This window comes from Bradysia coprophila, assembly GCF_014529535.1.
Source record: "Bradysia coprophila strain Holo2 chromosome X unlocalized genomic scaffold, BU_Bcop_v1 contig_26, whole genome shotgun sequence".
Lineage (NCBI taxonomy): Eukaryota > Metazoa > Arthropoda > Insecta > Diptera > Sciaridae > Bradysia > Bradysia coprophila.
In genome coordinates this window covers 1,684,509-1,709,820 of record NW_023503313.1, presented here as the reverse complement: position 1 = coordinate 1,709,820, position 25,312 = coordinate 1,684,509, and the positions used below count along the sequence as shown (strand labels likewise).

General features: G+C 41.4%; 1 protein-coding gene and 1 non-coding gene across 2 annotated transcripts; both read left to right on the top strand.

Moving 5' to 3' along the window:
- The first annotated feature begins 290 nt into the window (after nt 1–290).
- Trnak-cuu lies at nt 291–363 on the top strand. Its single transcript has one exon. It is a non-coding gene; the product is annotated as a tRNA-Lys (tRNA).
- A 16,731-nt stretch (nt 364–17,094) lies between these two features.
- Nucleotides 17,095–24,636, top strand: LOC119069234 (acyl-CoA Delta(11) desaturase-like). The gene is made up of 7 exons (XM_037173273.1): nt 17,095–17,321; nt 23,052–23,160; nt 23,223–23,379; nt 23,443–23,779; nt 23,849–24,031; nt 24,088–24,458; nt 24,537–24,636. The coding sequence occupies exons 2-7, from the start codon at nt 23,074–23,076 to the stop codon at nt 24,599–24,601; spliced, it is 1,200 nt and encodes a 399-aa protein (XP_037029168.1). The 5' UTR covers nt 17,095–17,321; nt 23,052–23,073; the 3' UTR covers nt 24,602–24,636.
- The last annotated feature ends 676 nt before the right edge of the window (nt 24,637–25,312 follow it).

The window sequence follows — 25,312 nt, the reverse complement described above, 5'->3', positions numbered from 1 at the left end:
TTCCAAGGTAAGTAATTTGAAATTCATTTGGAGAAATTTCGTATAAAATGATACCCGCAACGTTTCTCAACAAGGTAAATGTATCCAAATCGGACTTTTGGATTTAGATTTCATCGATCAGATTTCATCAAATTTATTGTCTAAATTAACAAAAAGGACAACCATAACTAATATTAGACACGAATGAGTCTAAAACTCTTTTCAGTATTTGTGCGCATGACAGAAGTCCTTTATTTTAGAAATGTGTTGGTGTGCGAAATAAAATTGCACATAATCTGTTATAGGTATAAGCCCGGCTAGCTCAGTCGGTAGAGCATGAGACTCTTAATCTCAGGGTCGTGGGTTCGAGCCCCACGTTGGGCGATATTTTTTTTTATTTACACCTTTGTCGAATTTTGAATGCTAATGACAATATCAAATAAATGATCACTTTTTGGGATTTAAAACAAAAGTAGATAAGAAGTAATTTTCACACGTGAAGTGTGAAATAGTTTGGTGTATTCAAATAAGTTTTTTTTTCGTTGATCGAAATTGGGTATTCGGGGAAATTGACACTTTTTGTCGGACATCGTATTTTGCGAACGAAGTTTGAAAAAGTTGTTGAATGCATTATGCTGATTATAAATGTTGATCGCAGAGTAAGGTGGAATTTTTGGCGAAGCTTATGACAGACATATGTACGAACTTACTGCAACTAACTTCATTACGTCGCATTAAAATGAATATTTTGGCAATAACTATTGTGTTAATTCCTTGGGGAAATTTGTTTATCGTCGATTGGAAGGGTTATAATCCCCATCGAAGATAAACAAATTATCTTGCAGAAACTTAAAGTATTTTATCGCATACGGTGTGTGTGTATTGTGCCCTATATACACGACTAGAGGTGTGCGCCGTGCGAAAATTCTCGGCGGCGGCTAGTCGAGTGTAGTGGTTCCGGCGGCGGCCAGCCATAACAGGTTTTTATCGGCGGCTCGGCTCAGCCGCAGCGCGCCGATTCATTTTATAGAAAATTTAAATTTTCTTTTTTTTATTCATTACTGACTACGAGTGAATTATGTAATTTTGCATTTTCTGTTTTTTCGTCGAACCTGAATATCCTCCCATCAGTTACTTATAAAGACTCACATTCTCATTTGCAAAAACGCATTGAGAGTGATTTTTCTGAAAGTCCGTGTGCCGAAATCGGAAGTATTTTTATCGCAGTTATATGGATCGATAGTTCTTGGTCCCTAGATAAACTTTTCTTACAAAAATTTCTCCAGTACGCTACACGAACATGTACTATTGGGCCGAATCGAGACTTATTGGGTTTAAAATTCATCCACACTGAAATATGTGTAGTTGAAGTTTTCAAACGAAAATGACTGAGAACTTACACTGTTCTTACAGAAGTTTCTCGAGGTTTCTAATGACACCCCGCACGACCCTGTACGGCTCGTGTAACTGGAGAAAATTTTGTGAGAAAAGTGCAAGTTTTCGGTTTTTTTATGACCTCCCGCTAGCCACACAAGCTTCAAAGAATTTTTTTGAAAGTGGTTTTGGTTTCTAGGGTCGAAGTCCTTTCTAGGTACATATATACAAAATTCCACTAGAAAATGCGTCCGATTTCGGTAGCTTGTTTTTCAAAAGAATCCCTCTGCCTTCCATAGTCAACAATTGTTTTTAGGAAGACCATCGCTCAGAAGCTCTATAAGTGAGAGCCCTTTCGGAACAAAGCATAGGTACTCTATGAATTTCATAGTATGAAACCTCCGATAGGTATACGTAAAAAGCAGTCTCTTATTAAGAAAATCAGAAATGTCTTGGGAGTGATAGCTTTTTAAATAATTAAAATCTGTTAATCGACTGTGCAGCTGATAATTCTAACATTTAATGAAATTTAATATTCAAATTTTTCAAGCCAACGAAAAGCATCGGCGGCGGTCGGCGGCTGGCTGAAATTTTTGTATCAGCGGCGGCGTCTTCATTAACTCGGCTAAGCCGCGCCGCCGGCTAAAAACTCGGCGGCGCACACCTCTATACACGACGTACATAAGAGTAAACATGGGTGGAATTTGTGTCATCTACAGGTACAAATTTAGGATTAATTTTAACATGTATTCAAGATTTCAACTAGTTTTTTACCTATTACACACACTATTTGATATACAATTATGTTAAGCAGCTAACGCTGCATCAAAGAGGTCTAGATTTTATTTGAGATTGATGTGTTGTTTGTGGTTGGTGCTTTGCTAGATATGTGTAATTTATAGAAAAACGCCCACACAAAACCCACATACAAATACCCACATATACCGACACCCACATATTCAAACACTTACATATTCAAACACCCACATATACACCCACCCACATGTACACACACCCACATATATACACTCACCTATACACACACCCACCTATACACACACTTACCTATACACACACCAACATATTCACACACCCATATATACACACGTCCACATATAACCACACCAACACAACGCTATGTGCGACCCCCTAAACCACCGCTTTATTTTCACAGCCTGCAGTGTGCCCTCTAACACTATTCAGTCAATTGTGAGAAACTACTTTCGAAACAAAGAAAGTAAAAAATGCTTTGAGGTCAAAAAAAATTTTGCTAAAGAGGATATGCTATGAGGTCGTTGTATTAGTATCGCGTTAATTTTTGTAAAATGAATAGCCTGTGAGATCGTTGAATTAGAGTCAACGTCACATTTCTGTGAAAGGAAATAGCTATGAGGTCGTTCTTTTACCATTCAAATTTCGTAAAAGGGATTAGCCTATGAGGTCGTCCTGTTAGCACTTACATCAAATTTTGTAAAATGAAAATCCGATGTGATCGTGAACTAAATGAACTAAATGAAATAAATTTAAATTTTTTCTGTTTTCAACGTTATTTAATCCACAAATACAGTCCATTTGAAATCACATTGCATCATAGCTCGATTACGCTTATGCGCGAGAAACTGTGGTAAGTAAAGGGAATAAAAGTATCTAAGCTAAAATTTTCGGCAGTACTTTGTAAAAGGAAAATCTCGTGATCGTTCAATTGTCTCACCTACATTTTGTAAAAGGGAAAATCCTATGAGGTCGTCCTATTAGACTCTACGTTAGATTTTGTTGAAAGGAATATCCTGTGAGGTCGTTCAATTTTTTTTTATGCAAAAAAATGTACGTATCAATCGCGACTGTTACTGAATAATGTGTATACCAAATGCGAACACATGTCTACAAAAAGCGTTTAAATTATCTGAATTTTGTGAACTTTTACATTTATTGAATAGATCAGTAGTGTCGTAGATTGTCAGTAGTGAATACGAAGCAAGTGTCGTAGTTAGTGGGGGTTCCACTCCCACACCCCTGGGTCTCCGGCGGTCAGATTGTCAGTAGTGAATACGAAGCAAGTGTCGTAGTTAGTGGGGATCCACTCCCACCCCCGGGCCGCCCCCCAACCCCCGGACATCTCCCCACCACCACCGGGCCTCCCTCCACCACCACCCCTAAGCCTCCGGCGGTGAGATTGTCAGTAGTGAATACAAAGCAAGTGTAGTGGTTAGTGGGGGCTCGACCCCCACACCCCTGGGCCTCCGGCGGTAAGATTGTCAGTAGTGAATACGAAGCAAGTGTCGTAGTTAGTGGTGGTTCGACTACCACATCCCTGGGCATCCGGCGGTAAGATTGTCAGTAGTGAATACGAAGCAAGTGTCGTAGTTAGTGGGGGTTCCACCACCGGGCCTCCCCCCACCCCCACTACTGGGCCTCCGGCGGTGAGATTGTCAGTAGTGAATACGAAGCAAGTGTCGTGGTTAGGGGCTCGACCCCCACACCACTGGGCCTCCGGCGGTAAGATTGTCAGTAGTGGATACGAAGCAAGTGTCGTGATTAGTGGGGGCTCGACCCCCACACTACTGGGCCTCCGGCGGTAAGATTGTCAGTAGTGAATACGAAGCAAGTGTCGTAGTTAGTGGGGGTTCGACTCCCACATCACTGGGCTTCCGGCGGTAAGATTGTCAGTAGTGAATACGAAGCAAGTGTCGTAGTTAGTGGGGGTTCAACCACCACACCCATGGGCATCAGGTGATAAGATTGTCAGTAGTGAATACGAAGCAAGTGTCGTAGTTAGTGGGGGTTACACCACCACACCCCCGGGCCTCCCCCCACCCCCACCCCTGGACCTACGGTGATCACATTCTTAATAGCGAAAGTGTCGTAGTTAGTGGGGGTTCCACCACCTCACGTCTGGGCCTCCGGCGGTGAGATTGTCAGTAGTGAATACGAAGCAAGTGTCGTAGTTAGTGGGGGTTCCACCACCACACCCATGGGCCTCCGGCGGTGAGATTGTCAGTAGTGAATACGAAGCAAGTGTCGTAGTTAGTGGGGGTTCCACCACCACACCCATGGGCCTCCGGCGGTGAGATTGTCAGTAGTGAATACGAAGCAAGTGTCGTAGTTAGTGGTGGTTACACCCACCACCACCGGGCCTCCACCCACCACCTCCACTGTACCTCCCCCCACCCCCACCTCCGGGTCTCCGGCGATCACATTCTTAATAGCGAAAGTGTCGTAGTTAGTGGAGGTTCCACCACCTCACGTCTGGGCCTCCTGCGGTGAGATTGTCAGTAGTGAATACGAAGCAAGTGTCGTAGTTAGTGGGGGTTCCACCACCACACCCATGGGCCTCCGGCGGTGAGATTGTCAGTAGTGAATACGAAGCAAGTGTCGTAGTTAGTGGTGGTTACACCCACCACCACCGGGCCTCCCCCCACCACCACCACCGGACCTTCCGCCACCCCCGGGCCTCCGGTGATCACATTCTTAATAGCGAAAGTGTCGTAGTTAGTGGGGGTTCCACCACCTCACCCCTGGGCCTGTGGCGGTGAGATTGTCAGTAGTGAATACGAAGCAAGTATCGTAGTTAGTGGTGGTTACCACCACCACCGGACCTCCCCCCACCCCCACCTCCGGGTCTCCGGCGATCACATTCTTAATAGCGAAAGTGTCGTAGTTAGTGGAGGTTCCACCACCTCACGTCTGGGCCTCCTGCGGTGAGATTGTCAGTACTGAATACGAAGCAAGTGTCGTAGTTAGTGGTGGTTCCACCACCACACCCATGGGCCTCCGGCGGTGAGATTGTCAGTAGTGAATACGAAGCAAGTGTCGTAGTTAGTGGTGGTTACCACCACCACCGGACCTCCCCCCACCCCCACCTCCGGACCTCCCCCCACCATCACCACCGGGCCTCCCCCCACCGGGCCTCCCCCCACCACCACCACCGGGCCTCCGGCGATCACATTCTTAATAGCGAAAGTGTCGTAGTTAGTGGAGGTTCCACCACCTCACGTCTGGGCCTCCTGCGGTGAGATTGTCAGTACTGAATACGAAGCAAGTGTCGTAGTTAGTGGTGGTTCCACCACCACACCCATGGGCCTCCGGCGGTGAGATTGTCAATAGTGAATACGAAGCAAGTGTCGTAGTTAGTGGTGGTTACCACCACCACCGGACCTCCCCCCACCCCCACCTCCGGACCTCCCCCCACCATCACCACCGGGCCTCCCCCCACCGGGCCTCCCCCCACCACCACCACCGGGCCTCCGGCGATCACATTCTTAATAGCGAAAGTGTCGTAGTTAGTGGAGGTTCCACCACCTCACGTCTGGCCCTCCTGCGGTGAGATTGTCAGTACTGAATACGAAGCAAGTGTCGTAGTTAGTGGTGGTTCCACCACCACACCCATGGGCCTCCGGCGGTGAGATTGTCAGTAGTGAATACGAAGCAAGTGTCGTAGTTAGTGGTGGTTACCACCACCACCGGACCTCCCCCCACCCCCACCTCCGGGTCTCCGGCGATCACATTCTTAATAGCGAAAGTGTCGTAGTTAGTGGAGGTTCCACCACCTCACGTCTGGGCCTCCTGCGGTGAGATTGTCAGTACTGAATACGAAGCAAGTGTCGTAGTTAGTGGTGGTTCCACCACCACACCCATGGGCCTCCGGCGGTGAGATTGTCAGTAGTGAATACGAAGCAAGTGTCGTAGTTAGTGGTGGTTACCACCACCACCGGACCTCCCCCCACCCCCACCTCCGGACCTCCCCCCACCATCACCACCGGGCCTCCCCCCACCGGGCCTCCCCCCACCACCACCACCGGGCCTCCGGCGATCACATTCTTAATAGCGAAAGTGTCGTAGTTAGTGGAGGTTCCACCACCTCACGTCTGGGCCTCCTGCGGTGAGATTGTCAGTACTGAATACGAAGCAAGTGTCGTAGTTAGTGGTGGTTCCACCACCACACCCCTGGGCCTGTGGCGGTGAGATTGTCAGTAGTGAATACGAAGCAAGTATCGTAGTTAGTGGTGGTTACCACCACCACCGGACCTCCCCCCACCCCCACCTCCGGGTCTCCGGCGATCACATTCTTAATAGCGAAAGTGTCGTAGTTAGTGGAGGTTCCACCACCTCACGTCTGGGCCTCCTGCGGTGAGATTGTCAGTACTGAATACGAAGCAAGTGTCGTAGTTAGTGGTGGTTCCACCACCACACCCATGGGCCTCCGGCGGTGAGATTGTCAGTAGTGAATACGAAGCAAGTGTCGTAGTTAGTGGTGGTTACCACCACCACCGGACCTCCCCCCACCCCCACCTCCGGACCTCCCCCCACCATCACCACCGGGCCTCCCCCCACCGGGCCTCCCCCCACCACCACCACCGGGCCTCCGGCGATCACATTCTTAATAGCGAAAGTGTCGTAGTTAGTGGAGGTTCCACCACCTCACGTCTGGGCCTCCTGCGGTGAGATTGTCAGTACTGAATACGAAGCAAGTGTCGTAGTTAGTGGTGGTTCCACCACCACACCCATGGGCCTCCGGCGGTGAGATTGTCAGTAGTGAATACGAAGCAAGTGTCGTAGTTAGTGGTGGTTACCACCACCACCGGACCTCCCCCCACCCCCACCTCCGGACCTCCCCCCACCATCACCACCGGGCCTCCCCCCACCACCACCACCGGGCCTCCGGCGATCACATTCTTAATAGCGAAAGTGTCGTAGTTAGTGGAGGTTCCACCACCTCACGTCTGGGCCTCCTGCGGTGAGATTGTCAGTAGTGAATACGAAGCAAGTGTCGTAGTTAGTGGTGGTTACACCCACCACCACCGGACCTCCCCCCACCCCCACCTCCGGGTCTCCGGCGATCACATTCTTAATAGCGAAAGTGTCGTAGTTAGTGGAGGTTCCACCACCTCACGTCTGGGCCTCCTGTGGTGAGATTGTCAGTAGTGAATACGAAGCAAGTGTCGTAGTTAGTGGTGGTTACACCCACCACCACCGGACCTCCCCCACCACCACCACCGGACCTCCCCCACCATCACCACCGGGCCTCCACCCACCACCACCACCGGGCCTCCGGCGATCTCATTCTGGGCCTGCGGCGGTGAGATTGTCAGTAGTGAATACGAAGCAAGTGTCGTATTTAGTGGTGGTTACACCCACCACCACCGGACCTCCCCCACCACCACCTCCGGGTCTCCGGCGATCACATTCTTAATAGCGAAAGTGTCGTAGTTAGTGGAGGTTCCACCACCTCACGTCTGGGCCTCCTGCGGTGAGATTGTCAGTAGTGAATACGAAGCAAGTGTCGTAGTTAGTGGTGGTTCCACCACCACCACCGGGCCTCCCCCCACCCCCACTACTGGGCCTCCGGCGGTGAGATTGTCAGTAGTGAATACGAAGCAAGTATCGTAGTTAGTGGGGGTTCCACCAACACACCCATGGACCTCAGGCGGTGAGATTGTCAGTAGTGAATACGAAGCAAGTGTCGTAGTTAGTGGTGGTTCGACTACCACATCACTGGGCCTCCGGCGGTAAGATTGTCAGTAGTGAATACGAAGCAAGTGTCGTAGTTAGTGGGGCTTCCACCACCACACCCATGGGCCTCCGGCGGTGAGATTGTCAGTAGTGAATACGAAGCAAGTGTCGTAGTTAGTGGTGGTTACACCCACCACCACCGGACCTCCACCACCACCACCACCGGACCTCCCCCCATCCCCACCCCCGGGCCTCCGGTGATCACATTCTTAATAGCGAAAGTGTCGTAGTTAGTGGGGGTTCCACCACCTCACCCCTGGGCCTGCGGCGGTGAGATTGTCAGTAGTGAATACGAAGCAAGTATCGTAGTTAGTGGGGGTTCCACCAACACACCCATGGACCTCAGGCGGTGAGATTGTCAGTAGTGAATACGAAGCAAGTGTCGTAGTTAGTGGTGGTTCGACTACCACATCCCTGGGCCTCCGGCGGTAAGATTGTCAGTAGTGAATACCCCCGGACCTCCCCCCACCCCCACCCCCGGGCCTCCGCTGATCACATTCTTAATAGCGAAAGTGTCGTAGTTAGTGGGGGTTCCACCACCTCACCCCTGGGCATGCAGCGGTGAGATTGTCAGTAGTGAATACGAAGCAAGTATCGTAGGTAGTGGGGGTTCCACCACTACACCCATGGGGCTCCGGCGGTAAGATTATCAGTAGTGAATACGAAGCAAGTGTCGTAGTTAGTGGGGGTTCCACCACCACACCCATGGAAATTCTATATGCGTCCGAAAGGGTTTGGTCCACCCGTTCATATGCACTATAGCACAAGAAAATGCCATCCGAAATGGCCAAACGGCAAGTAAAAATATTTTTGCTTCACTGTGCTTTGAAGTAGCTTCGAAGTGGCACATTTGAAGAGTGGAAACTTGGCCGAAAACATCACGACCACATCGTGTGAGGTCTCTAATGAAAGCTCAGGACCTGCTCTATCGGATAGACAAAGATTTCCGATACCACACTCAACCGGGTCCGCACAGCAAGTGCCGAAGTGTTCGCTTCGCTAGTGAATACGAAGCAAGTGTCGTAGTTAGTGGTGGTTACACCCACCACCACCGGGCCTCCCCCCACCACCACCACCGGGTCTCCGGCGATCACATTCTTAATAGCGAAAGTGTCGTAGTTAGTGAAGGTTCCACCACCTCACGTCTGGGCCTCCTGCGGTGAGATTGTCAGTAGTGAATACGAAGCAAGTGTCGTAGTTAGTGGTGGTTACACCCACCACCACCGGGCCTCCGCCCACCACCACCACCGGACCTCCCCACACCCCCACCTCCGGGTCTCCGGCGATCACATTCTTAATAGCGAAAGTGTGGTAGTTAGTGGAGGTTCCACCACCTCGCGTCTGGGCCTCCTGCGGTAAGATTGTCAGTAGTGAATACGAAGCAAGTGTCGTAGTTAGTGGGGGTCCACTCCCACCCCCGGGCCGCCCCCCAACCCCCGGACCTCTCCCCACCACCACCGGGCCTACCCCCACCACCATCCCTAAGCCTCCGGCGGTGAGATTGTCAGTAGTGAATACAAAGCAAGTGTAGTGGTTAGTGGGGGCTCGACCCCCACAACCCTGGGCCTCCGGCGGTAAGATTGTCAGTAGTGAATACGAAGCAAGTGTCGTAGTTAGTGGTGGTTCGACTACCACATCCCTGGGCCTCCGGCGGTAAGATTGTCAGTAGTGAATACGAAGCAAGTGTCGTAGTTAGTGGGGGTTCCACCACCACACCCATGGAAATTCTATATGCGTCCGAAAGGGTTTGGTCCACCCGTTCATATGCACTATAGCACAAGAAAATGCCATCCGAAATGGCCAAACGGCAAGTAAAAATATTTTTGCTTCACTGTGCTTTGGAGTAGCTTCGAAGTGGCACATTTGAAGAGTGGAAACTTGGCCGAAAACATCACGACCACATCGTGTGAGGTCTCTAATGAAAGCTCAGGACCTGCTCTATCGGATAGACAAAGATTTCCGATACCACACTCAACCGGGTCCGCACAGCAAGTGCCGAAGTGTTCGCTTCGCTAGTGAATACGAAGCAAGTGTCGTAGTTAGTGGTGGTTACACCCACCACCACCGGGCCTCCCCCCACCACCACCACCGGACCTCCCCCCACCCCCACCTCCGGGTCTCCGGCGATCACATTCTTAATAGCGAAAGTGTCGTAGTTAGTAGAGGTTCCACCACCTCACGTCTGGGCCTCCTGCGGTGAGATTGTCAGTAGTGAATACGAAGCAAGTGTCGTAGTTAGTGGTGGTTCCACCACCACACCCATGGGCCTCCGGCGGTGAGATTGTCAGTAGTGAATACGAAGCAAGTGTCGTAGTTAGTGTTGGTTGCACCCACCACCACCGGGCCTCCTCCACCACCACACCCATGGAAATTCTATATGCGTCCGAAAGGGTTTGGTCCACCCGTTCATGTGCACTATAGCACAAGAAAATGCCATCCGAAATGGCCAAACGGCAAGTAAAAATATTTTTGCTTCACTGTGCTTTGGAGTAGCTTCGAAGTGGCACATTTGAAGAGTGGAAACTTGGCCGAAAACATCACGACCACATCGTGTGAGGTCTCTAATGAAAGCTCAGGACCTGCTCTATCGGATAGACAAAGATTTCCGATACCACACTCAACCGGGTCCGCACAGCAAGTGCCGAAGTGTTCGCTACCCTAAATTTCCATTTTACGTCCGAAGTGTTTTCCCCCAAAGTCGCAGCGCAACCATATCGTGTTTGGTATCGTTGCATAGGTATTAAACAGACCAATCTCAACGTGCACCGACCTACGTACTGACTGTAAGTTGAAAAAAGCAACTGTTCGACCAAAAGTGAAAAAACAATTTTTCTCACTTTTCTAGAAAATTGCCGCGCAGATCTTCTCGAGTCATATATCAATCGATCGGGCTGTTCGAGTCGACAAATACGCGAAAATATGAAGAAAAAAAATCGTCCAGTTTTTTAGCAAAAAATGTTTAAGTGACGTAAAATGACCATATCCACTTTTCGACCATTATCGCACCGAAAAATGTCCCCAGTACACCCGTCATTGGTGTCTACGTGTCGCTCGTGAAATTCTGCGTCGTTGTGAGACAGTTTGTGGTGCCGATCGCCCCGACCTCCCGCACCATAAAAATTTCGAATATTGTTGTATTTCATTCATTTTCATTAGGGCAAAGGAAGGAAGAAAAAAAGTTGCTGTAAATAATGTTCCTTAGCCAAAAAAAATAGTTATTTAAATCACGAGGGTCGAAAAACGATTTTTTAAAATTCGAGGTGTATGTGTGAGCTGAGAGGGTATTGTAACATGAGAATGCGAGTTTGTGAACCGAGGTTTACCGAGGTTCACAATCGCATTCGAATGTTACAATACCCTCGAGGCTCACACATACACCGAGAATTTTAAAAAAAAAATTTTCGACACGAGTCATTTAATGGCTTTTACATTCGCCTTCCATCGAAAATCACGAAAACCTTATCTTTGGCATTAGATATTAAATAAAAAATCAATTCGTACATTCATGCAGATTCTAAAATGGTTCATACATAACACAGCCATTCATATCAAGAAATCTCACACACCAGCATTTGTTATTTTATTAATCACATTGCACACAGCCGCATTCAAGCTGATTTTGAATGTGAACATAGTTTGTGATTGTATTGGAGCGTATAATGAATAAAATATCAGGAATTTCTTTGCGTTGATCGAGTTATCATTGCTTTTGTAGAGATCTCGATTGAACTTTTACGCAAAAAACGTGCATCCGGAAAATTGTGTTTTATATTTGAATTTAAAGTAATTCAGTGAATTAAAACCGGCTAAAACATGGAAAATAATGCGATATTGCTGCCAGAGAGCATTTTAGAAGGAAGTAAGGCCGCAATGGGACAATTATTGCCAGGAAAGTCAATGAATCGGTACATGGACGCATACAAAAAATTTCTACAATGGCGTACGGAACAAAAAACAGAATCCTTGGCTGAAGAAGTGTTCCTGGCATATTTTGAAAGCGCTTCTCAACGATACAAACCGACAACACTCTGGTCTATGTACTCGATGATAAAGAAAACCGTTTTGTGCAATCACAATGTCAATATTGCGACTTATCAACGATTGGGATCATTTTTGAAGGCTAAGATGCATGGATATGAGACCAAAAAAGCAGCCGTCTTCGAAACCGAGGATATTGGCAAATTCTTGTTGGAAGCCCCGGAATGTGTTTATTTGGCTATTAAGGTAAATTTGAGGTTATTTGTAACTTGCGTCTACTTAACAAAACAAAAATTCAGGCTGTTGCTGCGTTCGGTTTGTCTGGAGGCTGTCGGGGTGATGAAATCATACATGCATTATTCGAAAATGTCGTTGACACAGGACGAGAAATTGTGGTGCGTATACCGGAAACCAAAACTTACGTCGCGAAAATTTTCCCCGTCACAAGCAAAGTACAAATTGACATCCTTCGCCGTTACATTGCTCTGCGTCCGAACCCGTGCGCAACAAACCGATTCTTCATTTTGCAACGAGCTGAGAAGTGCTGTGGACAGCCGATCGGGAAAAATACAATCGCAATGATGGCACAAAAAATTGCCGCTTATTTGAAGCTTGCAAACCCGAAAATATACACGGGGCATAGCTTCCGTCGAACTGCATCGACCGTAGCGGCGAATGCTGGATTATCAACGGATGAATTAAAACGATTCTTTTACTGGCAATCAGATAGAGTCGCTGAAAGTAATTTTCCGACCTAAATTTGTTTTTTCGTCAACAGTAATGTTTCACATTCAATTGCAGGATATGTTCAAGACTCACTGGGACATAAGCGAAAGATGTCTACGACGATGACAAGGGCGTTGAACATGCAAGGTGATTCTGTGTATGGAGATGAGAATGATTCTCCCAACAGCAAGGTGAGAAAACTGCTTACCGAAAGCAACATGCAACCGGGTACAAGTTCTGACAGCGGTGACGCTAATGGTTCGGTTGATCAAGACGGTGACGCTAATGGTTCGGTTGATCAAGACGAAAACTTGTTTGAGGAAGATGCAGCAAACGAGAACAGCAGTTCTTCCGATGTCGGTACAAACGCCAGCTCTGTCGGTGTAATTCATGATGCCGGTGGCAAAGTGTGTGGCAACAAAGAGAGTCATGTTTTCGATGAAACGTTTTCGCTGGACGAGAATGAAACAGCGCAAACCATTGCTTTGTCGCAAAATTTGACAAACAAAAAAGAAGAAAATTCCGAGCGGCATACATTTACGTTCAAAAATTGTAAAAATGTCACTGTAAAGTTTGGTAAAAGTGGCAAATAATTGCTGCTAAACAACGTGAATCTAATGTAAAATTGAAGTTTCTTATAATAAACACGTGAATTGTTGTTACTTTCGTTTCTGCGTTTTTTATTCACTTCGAACAATTCCTTGTGGCACTGCTTCGGTTGAATTTCACGGTCTACCATACATTGTCTTCTAACTTCTCTCTTTTCATCCCTAGAGGTTATACATTCTCTCTTTTCATCCCTAGAGATTATACATACTCTCTTTTCATCCCTAGAGTCTTCATATATTGCACAAGTATTAGTGTGGAACAATTTGACATTTTCTAAATATGCGAATTCGAATAAAAGTCGTATTTTCGATGGAAGGCGAATGTAAAGGTAATTTGTTGTAGTGTGGACTTGCCTCACGCCAGCTAACTTATGTGAGGACATGATTCATCTCCCTAGAGGTAAAATGAAGTAAATGATGGAAGTCCCATGGGATTGAAGTTGGTTGTGTAAGGTTTTTCTTAATACGTGCGTTTTACCTTTTCATTTATTATCGACCGGAACGGAACGACAAAAAAGCGATTACCTATTGCTGATTCGATCTTATTGTCTTAAAGCAAAACAATGTTTTAACAAATTAAGTAAAAGAATTTTTATTTTGCCGAAAGCAGTTCGAGCCGAGGCCGAGGGATGTATGCACACAAGATTTCACACAGGCAATCACACCTTGTGCGTATTAAAAACGTTGTGTTGATGTAATTCTGGAAGGAAATAGGAAATTTCAACAAGAGCTAAGTTTTGCTGCCAGAGTGGAGCGAGGTAAACAGATAAATATTTCTTATAGACATTGCTTGATAATCATGAAGTAAATGTAATTTTCGAAAATTTTATTTAAAATGCAACGCAAAAATATTCAGCCATGTAATTGTTTTACAACATCAGAAACGAGACCAATTGAACTGCTCTCCATGCAAATATATTGTTTATCGAAAATCATCAGTAAAATTTAATTTGAATTTTTGAGTTTCATCATCTTACTGATTATTTGCATTCTCTAGATCATAACGATTTATAGATTACATTTGAAAAAAACCTGTTTCACGGGTCCGACTTTTATTATAATCATAAAAAAGGAAGCGATTAAGAGGCTTGTCGCCTACAGATTCTACCATTTTTTCGCCATACTCAGAAGTGTGCGATGCAACCATCAAAACTGAGCTTAGAAGTGATAGACAATAGATAGGCGTTAGATACCTCGTTAGATACTGTAAACCCTTGAGTTGAATAATGATTGTGTGTTATGTTAAATCCACATAATAGTGCTAGTAGAACGGCCAGCTCCAACCAAAGAGGTAAAATTGTTTAGTTATATTTGATATTCATTAGCGAAAAAAGTCGATTTGTAACAATATTTTTGATTTTTTTTCAATTTCCAACTAAATTTTATTGAATTTAGATGTTCATCAACAATGCTGTGGATTACAAAGAAGATAATGTACTTCATGCAATGTATGTGTTGAATGTAACGTTCCGAGAACACAGTCAGAGTCACTATCAAATTATTCAATCAAATTATCTCCATTTGTTAATTATTTATCTCCGTTTCTACTTATTTAATCTCAAGTTTTAGTTTATTTATCTCCGTTTTTCAATCATTTATCTGTCGTTTATTGCGATCCTTAATTAACAAAGATCTCGTAGATCTGTGCTTTTTAAAAGACTATATCATTAGTAATGATTCATTACCGAATTATTGCTCCAAGTTTCATGAGTTGTAAACGTAGGATTTAATTATATTTGAACGTACTACATTCTTAGCTAATCGAATATTTGGTTGGACTTTGCACGAACCGGCTGCTTTTTTTACTTTCGATACGGACGAGTATACAAAATAAGGAATTTCCAATTTACATATATGGGTTGCGTCTATTTTGGTAATAAACTATAACTAAAACATAAACGTGCTTTACGATCGAAAAGTAGATGATTAATTCAGCATAAATAAAATTTATAGGCAAAGTGGTTTTTTTTTATTCAAGAGTATATCAAAATACGTATTTTATTGATAGGTATTGCCTTTTCGACTGTTTAATTATGAAAGAAGAGTCAGTTATAACGACATTTGACGTAAATGTCCAAGATATATGGAAACCAAAAAAGTGCTCGGGTAGCTGAACTGCGAACGAGAAAAACTCGTAAAATTAGCCCAACAAACTCTATATACACATTCGAGGAAATATAACAATTTTCATTAATCCGATTCTCCTTTTACTCCACATGCGAAGCTTATCATATCAGTCCGGTAAGATGCGCTTGCTTCCAGGGCGGACTGCCGATAAGGCGATCTCTGAATTAACAGCCCGAGTTGCATGTAAGTAAAACAGCTAACGGATTATCTGCCCGATCGCCCAATATAATCAGTCCGGATCTATAATTTGATGTTCTTTTTGTAAGCGTACACTTGTTTACATTGGCATTAAGTACAAGCATGTACTTACATGTATAGTTGAACACGCATGTGACTCAAAGTGTCACATAAATTAGTATAATAGGAATAAATTAGAGAAATAAAAACGACGATAAGTAAGTTAGATTCGTGTGTTTTTTGGTTTTGTTTTTTTTTTGGGAATTTTAATTCTAGAAAACTGTAAAAACTCTGAAAAATTATGAACCAATTCCGAAAAAAAAATTACAGACCTACAAAAAAATCAGCAAAAATCATAAAAAACAAGAAAAATCAGAAAAAAAAGTTGCTTCCACTTCGGAATTTTCAGAATTGTTCAAAATAGACAATGCCAAGGCGTTTTAAACGGTGCTGGCATCACAGAGCTTACAATTAGTCAACGCTAAAAAAAACTAAACATTTTCCCCGGATGCACACATTCAAATAAACGTGTTTCCGCTGAATCCATTTTCATATTAGCTAGGGATAAAAAATGATAAGTCTCGTTTTTGTGTGTCTATTGACTTCGGCGTCGCCTCGGAGCAGCAAAATTCACACGAAAACTCTACTTTTCATCTTTTTCTCCATTGTTTTGTAAAAGATTTTAGATTTTTTTTTCTCCAAACCAATTGATAGGCATCTCTTTGGTTTCAACTCTTAACCACTTTATGCAAGAAAATTGAAGAAAAAATTAATTAATCTGAAGGGCCTAATATTTCATTTGGTGAATTTATTTGTGAAATTTCGTGAATTTCAATAAGGCCAGAATGCAGCTCCTTTTTTTGAAGGCAAAAATGAAGAAATGCCAAATTAGACTTTGTGGTGACTACTAAATGGTATTATATTCAAATACAAATAAGGTAGTTGGCCGTGATTTGCGGACGAAAAACCTGACAGTGATTTCTGTAAATTTACATGTTGAAGAAATTATACAACAAATCACGATTTTGGACCGTGATTTGCGGTATAATTCGTATGACGTTTTGGAATACCACCAAATACTGATCTACTTTAAATTTCATATGAAATAGCACAAATCACGGACTCCATAACGCAACTCTCGATCCAATTAAAATATTAAACTTTATTAAAGAAATTCTTAAAAGGTTGATCAATTACGAAGCCGAATGTTATTTAACTCTTCATAATAAAGTTATTCATCACTCCTGGATGTCAAAGGATTTCAAGAACATGACGTGCAAACTTAAAAAGCGTCACGATACCTCAAATCACGGTCAAAGACCTTTATTCACGCTTTCTCTGAACTTTTAAGTTCTGAAAGTCGTCTGAAAGTTAATTTTCAATTGAAATTATTCTCCGGTGCATCAATCATATATGAATAATATTATATCGATCAAACGTTTTGGTGATCAAATGAAGCTAACTTTAATAACTCATCGGTTCGCTTAAAAATATGCAAATTTTTTGGATGACTTTCGTAAAATTATCTAAATAGTCACTTTTACACAAAATGTATATATATATAAATTGTTGGCGATAAAATATTTTAGACGTTTTTATATTGGTCCGAAACTGGACAAAATTCAGTCTCGATTGTGCTTCCAAACGATAAAAACGATAGAAGAGATAAATAACAGTGCTCGTAAATAACAGTCAGTGTGTTTCGTTTTTGAAAATTTCGTGTAGTAAATTCGGTATAGTGAAATAAAGCTGGCGCTTTGCATTAAACTAAATGAAATATTGGATTTATTGCACTAAGCTTGTCTAAAACTTCATTTTATAAAGAATAATACAAAATCAGAGGTACATTTAATTCAAACGTGTCAGAGAATTTTATTCTCTTTCGTACATTTTGCGCAGCCTATACAAATTTTATGAGTTTAACATAGAACAGGTCAGAATGGGTTGACAGGATGGGATGATTTTCTTAAATGTTTTTGCTAAAGAAATGATTAGAAATAATTTACCTCAAAGAGGACACTTCTTTTTATTTCAAAATGTCTAGAAAGAACCCCAGTGAAACTTGACGCCACAAGTTTAAACGTTTTCAACGCACTGCAAGCATGAGTGATCGCAGCGATAGATGCCAAATACAATAATTTTTGAATGAAACTTTTTTTTTTCAAATCTCGTTACTGTTACAAATTTGTATGGTATACACTGTCTAGTTTCAGGACTCTATTTGTCGTACCACTCATGCTTGTAGTGCGTTGAAATTTTTCTTTCTTTTAATTTTTGTAAGTCGTATGGGTTCATAAGGGTATAAGGGTGTTTTATCAAAAACAGTTAAGTCCAATATTCTCTTTACTCTCCTAACAATAAAAGTTGAAATACATCTGTCTCACTCTCTCACACGTTATACATGAAAATTGGACTTAACTAGTTTTGATAAAATGCTCTTCCGGGGAGTCTTCGTGCACAACAAAAACTTTACGATAGCTTCTAAAATTATCTTTTGGGCGATTATACAGCTATCTACAAAAACCTGAAATGTTTTAGAAAAACCGGCGGCGCAAGTTTTTGTTGACTCCTTATTATCGGCAATAAAATTAATTAGCAGCAAGAAACCTTAAAAAAACAAACTGACACACCTAGTGAATAGAACATTAAACTAATTTATTGAAAGGATTCCCGAGTAAAAAACCTCTCAGAGACTACGGTCTTCTAGTTTGTCATACAAGACCAAATTTCGAAGTGAATACTTTTCAATTCTTTTCAACATTTTCCCATAGTTTTTGGAAACAGCGTAGAATTTTGTCAAAAAACCATATTCGGGAATATATAACAGATACAGATAAAACTTATAGTTTTCTCCGCTTTTCAACGATATTTTTCTCCATTTGGATTGTCAGATATTTGTCTACCAGACGCATGTTACAAAGTAATTTGCATGAGTATTTTGCTTAATGGTTATTTTATGGAAGGTTTTTGAAACTTGAATGGATTTTTCCTTGATATTTCGTTATGAAAAGTGTGCAAGGATTTTTTTCGAAAAAAACCTAAGTGCTAATTTAGACATGAATTTGCTTCAGCCATTTTTCAGATGGTCCATTCATACAAATGAAACGTATAAGTGCACGATAAAAACAGCTGAAGTAAATTCTTGTCTAAATTTCACTGACATCGATTGTATGCATTGTTTTCAAATTTTTTGCAAGAGTAAGGTTTAGGCATTTACTCTTTTTGGGTCCACAGCATCCACAGCCACCTAAGTCAATTTACAAAACAATTCACTCTACCGAGTTTTGAAATGTTTTAAATCTATATATTGAGTAGCACTCATCGCCATATCACCTAGCATTTTTAAATTTGAATCATTTTCCGGTACAACACATGAGATAAGCGAGCACATAGACCGAGGGGTAACCGACGATAAAATATTGAGTAAGATCAGTTCAATTGAATATCAACCACATACGTTGAATAATCACACACACTCACCATGCATACCCAACCATGAATATACAATTTTAAGCTAAGGTCTTAGAGGCTAAGGTTTTTTATGTTTTGTATTCCACACACCAAATGAAAATAAAGAACTTCGAAAAAAATGCAATACAACTACAATCACAGAAAAACCAGTTAAATTAGAGCCAAATTCAACTGCAGCTAAGTCCATAACCCCGGAAGTTAAATCGGAAATGTCGCATACACTACCTTCGTACCTTTGTGTTACACAATCGAAATTAGTATAGTTTGACTTAGCACAACTGTAAGTCGAATCGGATCTAAAGTCCCTCATGTGAGCAGCGTATTATTTCACTCGATTTTTGTATGTAACACATGTGAAACAAAAAAAAACAAAACTTAAGCCACTTTAATGATAACAAAGTTATGATAGCATTGTCTGATCACGGCTTCTTTGACAAAATTTAACATTAAATCTGCGTTCGCTATATATGTATCTACCTACGAATACAGGAAGGCAGGATATATGTAAAGTTTTCTCACAGTGAACTGAGTTTGTCTTGTTAAGCACAAGCAAAACGAGACCAAAGTGACGGTTTTCCTTATCTAACATTATGCAGACGGTTATGTCAGGTGTTCTTGCATTTTTGTTTTCGAATAATGTACGTTAAAACCAATAAAGTAAAAGATTTCGGTATCAATTTTTAAAAGTTCTTACATCAGAGGGAGTAACAGACTCGAAAATTATCTTGGTGACTGTCGATTATCATGTGAATGGTTAATTTGTTATAGACAGGACGGATATGACCAGTATTATTATCGGGTCTATAGATCAAAGTATTTTTAATCTGTTCATTTCTAATCTTGTACTTCAATTTTTTAACATGCATAAAGTAAAATATGAAGGACCATATTACCCAGAGCTTGTCATTATTTTTGGCGTCGTTATCGATAACAGATAAATAACTGTATGTGACAGGTTAAACGTTGATCGATGTCCGGTGACTCACATAGAAAATTGCTGATGTTCTCCACAAAATTTACAGAACATGAATGAACGGAAAGTAATACAAATCATTTTGTTCGTTTTTATGAAAAATAATTGATAATTAAGAGGAACTTGAAATGTAACAGGAGAGTACATTTCGGTGAATGTAAAATTGTAAAGCAAACTCTGAAGAAAGATATACACGGTAAGCTTAAAAAAAAATTTATTCGACCTCTCGTGGACATGGGATATTTTTATAGGAATGTGCTCAGGGGCCTCCCAGGATGACGAAATGACTATTCCCAAAATATTTCGATGGGAAAATTTTTAATTAGATCGATTTTTCGTTTTTTTGGGACCTGCGGGAAGCTTCGAAGACTGTTTGGACCCTACTGGTGACTCGTTTGAACACAAAAATATAGTTGCTGTTTAGCCTGAGATGTAAGCTTTACAGCGATACCAATCATGACATTCATGACTACCAACAAACATCTTGTATGAGGCATAGTCATTCAACTAGATGCCTGCGAATTTGAAAGGCTGTATCACACGTGGATGATTTCTTTTTTGTCTCAAAAAGTATGTTTAGTTATTTTACATAATTTAAGGGGTTAATAAAGGTGGAAAAAAGATTTTTGACTCGAAATAAAAAAGTTTATAAATCGCACCCATGAGCAAATTGCACTATCTCGAGTCAAAAATTAACAGACCTTGGTTGTATTTTCTTTTGTTTCGTATGTAGTTTCTCCAATAGCTATTTTAAGCTAATTCTGAAACATTTTAGTTGTTTCCACTAAAAAATGAGACATTATACGAAGAAAATGGGATGGTTGTTCAGGTCTAACAACAAAGATTATATCAGAATGAAATACAAACTCATTTTTCGACCTTTATTCACCTTTTAAATTATGTAAAATAACTAAACATACTTTTTGAGACAAAATAGAAATCATCCACGTGTGATACAGCCTTTCGAATTCGCATCGACCTAGTTGAATGACTATGTCTCATACAAGATGTTTGTTGGTAGTCATGAGTATCATGATTGGTATCGCTGTAAAGCTTACACCTCAGGCTAAACAGCAACTATATTTTTGTGTTCAAACGAGTCACCAGTAGGGTCCAAACAGTCTTCGAAGCTTCCCGCAGGTCCCAAAAAAACGAAAAATCGATCTAATTAAAAATTTTCCCATCGAAATATTTTGGAAATATTCATTTCGTCATCCTGGGAGTCCCCTGAGCACATTCCCATAAAAAAATCCCATGTCCACGAGAGGTCGAATAAATTTTTTTTAAGCTCACCGTGTATAATCTGTCCCTTCTCATTCTCATTTTAATTGTTTCAAGACCAATAAGTGAATTTGTTGAGTTTATTTGGTCAATATTATTGTTCTAAAAAAAAATTGAATTTCGTGAATAAAATTGACCTTGGTCTATCAAACAAATATTGCACCTTCAGCTTTGCTTTGTGGAATGCATATAATCGTTCGAATTGGTTGAAACCGAGTCCGATTGTATCATAATATAGCGTCAAAGTATTTTCGTTTTCTTTTTCAAACCATTGTGATAAAGAAAGATATTAGCTGGAGATTAACTGGTTACGAAGAAATTATAAATTCACACAAAAGAATAACAATAATTGGGGTCGGTTGGATGAAACAAGTTTTGTAGTGATTGATAAAAATGTTCGTCCGTTTTTGTTAATTCAACTATCTTCTTAGGTAATACTATTACGCTATTGCATAACAACGAAGATATTTCAGAAACGAAATTAATTTATAGCTAAAAAAATAAATCAAATTCCAGCGGATCGTGTTATATTTGGTTTGCCATGATAAATAAAAAAAAGTAGTAAAAAAAAATTTATTGCTCTAATATGCATACCAAAAAAAAGTCATTAAAATCGAATGGGCCCAGCTTAATATGTATTTAACGAGGTGTGGGCTCAATAGCCTTACATGGATAACGGTTAACTCTCATCAATAAAATAGATCCGACAGTTTTAGTACTCTAACCAACTCTTTCTACATTCCATTTTTGGTAAAATCAATAAAAGGAAGAAGCTTTTTTTTTCGCCCACTAAACGTGCTCATTTGCTGGTACGCGCCTAATTTACATTAGTTTTTCTATAATACAATGGCAGTCATTTTACGACAAATTTAGTTTCATTGCTTGAAATGGCAAAAGGTGTTATCACCAGTCCTTGAGGATCGCTTAGCCTTACAATGAAAACGTAATTAATTAACTCAAAGAAGAAAATTTGCGAACTTTATTACTACACAATGATTTCGAGATCACATAATAACCTCATTCTTAGAATATTATGTTTGACCTCACGACAGGTGTAATAAAGACCTAAGAGGACAACGTGGAATTGTTATTTAAAAATTTCATTTGATGGAAGAAAGCATAATGATCCATCAGTCTATCAACCACGATACATTTTTGGTAGACGGCATAGTTTGTGTGAGGATTTTAGTTTACTGCCAATACAAGTTGGCTATTACATAACAGTGTCACTGTGAAAATGCATAGTACATTCGATGCTGCTACGTAGTTCATTAATTTGGTAACAACTTTACTACCTGCCCATTCGAAAACTGATCATTACATAGCAACTTTCCCCTTGCGAAAATGATCCATTACATGGTGCACAATTTTCGTTTTTTTTTTTTCATTTTTCTATGTGGAGTAAATCAACTTTCACACGGGGCAGGTAGTAGAATTGTATACATACTGGATAAAGCCGGATCATTAAATCTATTTTGTTAAAGATTTGCGTTTTTGAAAATAAACTAAATGTAACCAGAATACATTGGATGCTGCTACGTACTTCATTACTTCGGAAACAACTTTCGTATGTTTTTAAGCAACTCTCTTCGGCAACTGTTTTTCGAAGCTACTCCTCAAAAACACACTTGTGAGTTCGCTTTTATCGCAAAATTGGTCCCTCATTTAATAATCTACTTTCGCAGCATCGGATGTAACCTACTATTGTTATACTCGCAGACTCACGTAGCATACGAATCTTCTAATTTTGTTTGTGTTTTCTTGCGATACAGATTTCTAGATCAAGAGAAACATTTTCCTTTAATTTAATGAAGAAAACAAAAATTTTATTTCCTTTTTAACGACAGATTGTGCTGAATTGAACACAATATGCCACCCAATCAATACGGCTCTGAACCAAAAAATGTTGATGTAGACGACCGTTCAACATCACTACAACAACAACTGAAAATACCGGTAATTTTGAACATTTGTCCGTATTAATCCCTTATATCGCTGGACTGTTAAATCTATTGTAGCGTGACTACCCGAATGCCAATCCATACGATACAAAACCTGGAGAAAAACCTTACAAACTGGAAATTGTGTGGCGCAATGTATTTATATTCGCTTATTTACATGTTGCATGTGTGATTGCAACCTATATGCCCATTGGTGGTAGAGAGATATTGTTCGGTAGAGGATCTTAATCTCATTTAAGGATCGCAGTTTAAAATTAAAATAATTTTTTAATTGTAGGGTTTATGTACGGTTTCATTGGATCGTATGGCATTTCCGCTGGTGCACATCGTTACTGGGCACATAAGTGTTACAAAGTGACCCGTCCATTGTATTATATTCTGTTGTTTTTGCAAACTGTAGCTCTACAAAATTGTGTTATCGAATGGGTGAGAGATCATCGGGTACATCATAAGTACTCGGACACCAATGCTGATCCACATAATGCGAGCCGTGGATTTTTCTTCTCCCACATGGGCTGGTTGATGTGTAAGAAGCATCCGGATGTGTTAAAGTATGGAAAGCGAATCGACATGACTGATCTGACGTCGGATCCGGTGTTACGATTTCAGAAAAAGTAAGCCGCAAGTTTTTATGCGTTCGATGTTCTCGGTTTTTTAACATCTTAGTTTTTTGATGTGTGCAGGTACTATGTTCCTTTAGCACTTTTCTGTACATTTCTCCTGCCAATTTCCCTAAGTATGTACCTTTTCGATGTACCCTTCTGGAAGGCTTACCACTGGCATATTTTACGCTACGTCGTAACATTACACATAACCTGGAGCATCAATAGCGTCAGTCACATTTGGGGCAGTAAACCATTCGAAAAGTGAGTTGACTGATGATCGCTTGGATTAGCGTTCCTGTATACCCATCTCATTGCAGAGACATTAGACCTACGGATACCTATGCTATCGGATTCATGGCATTCGGCGAGGGTTGGCACAACTATCATCACGTCTATCCGTTCGACTACAAAGTTTCGGAATTGCCGCGCTATTGGTGCAATTTCACTATTCCTTTCATTGACTTCTTTGCGTGGTTGGGATGGGCGTACGATTTAAAGACAGTGTCTGATGAAATGGTTCGACGTCGCGTTCTGCGAACAGGAGACGGTAGTCATCGATACTCAAAAGAGGAGAAGTTGAAAACGGCAAAAGAGTTGGTTCAAGCCTACACGGAAAAGTGTAACGAGGAAGAAGAAGAACGTCTCAGACAAAATGTCGCCCGTATACGTGATCATTACTGGGGATGGGGTAGGTTTTTCATGTTTTTTTCTTTTTGTCGACGTTTAGGTGATTTTTTTTTTTTTTGTTCTTTTCGAACTTTCCTAGGCGATGACGATATGCTGCAAGAAGATATTAATGATATTAAGACAATTAATCCGAAAAGCAAATAGTTGAAACAGAATAAAAACCTCATCAATTCATAAAATTAGAAGCAAGTGCGAATTGTATTGTATTAACAAAAGAATACAGCAACAAGGTAAGCTATCGATTTCTATTTAGTGATTCATATTACACGCTCCTCTAAGATTGTGCATTGGATGAGCACCAAAAAGGCTATGTGTTACCAACAATGACTACAAAAATAAGCAATGAGCCCTAGCATCTGACTACAATATTATAGTCTTATGCAATATGCATATAAAATTAAGTATGTTATACGATTAAGAATATGAAGATTTCACATTAAATACTAGATAGGCGAAATGAGTAAGGGCGAAAACAAACGAGCAATTTTATGTTGATGAGATCGTCAATTCTGCAGCTTTTTCCATTGCAATCCAATTTGTAGCATACTTTAATAAACAGACAACGCAGCATAATTGTCGATCTCAGCTATGCAAAATTACTTGTGTGTTGTCGACTTAAGAAATTTGATTGTGTTACGAAAGTGACCGTAACAAAGAGGAAGCAAAAACACTGTAAGTGAAAACTAAAAAGCAGGAAGCCGATGGAGCTAAATAGAATAAGATACGCTAAGCTTCCATCATAATCGAGAACATGATCAGTTGTCAGTATTCTTGCCCATATTACAACTCTTTCCTTAATAATTTCTCTTCTATTTCGCTTATCGGCCATTTTTCCAATTCATCTATTTGGTTGTC

Coding starts and splice junctions, on each gene's coding strand:
- LOC119069234 (XM_037173273.1), top strand. CDS start 23,074: ATGCCACCCAATCAATACGGCTCTGAACCAAAAAATGTTGATGTAGAC. Junction 23,161..23,222: donor AACAACAACTGAAAATACCG/GTAATTTTGAAC, acceptor AATCTATTGTAG/CGTGACTACCCGAATGCCAA. Junction 24,032..24,087: donor GGCAGTAAACCATTCGAAAA/GTGAGTTGACTG, acceptor ATCTCATTGCAG/AGACATTAGACCTACGGATA.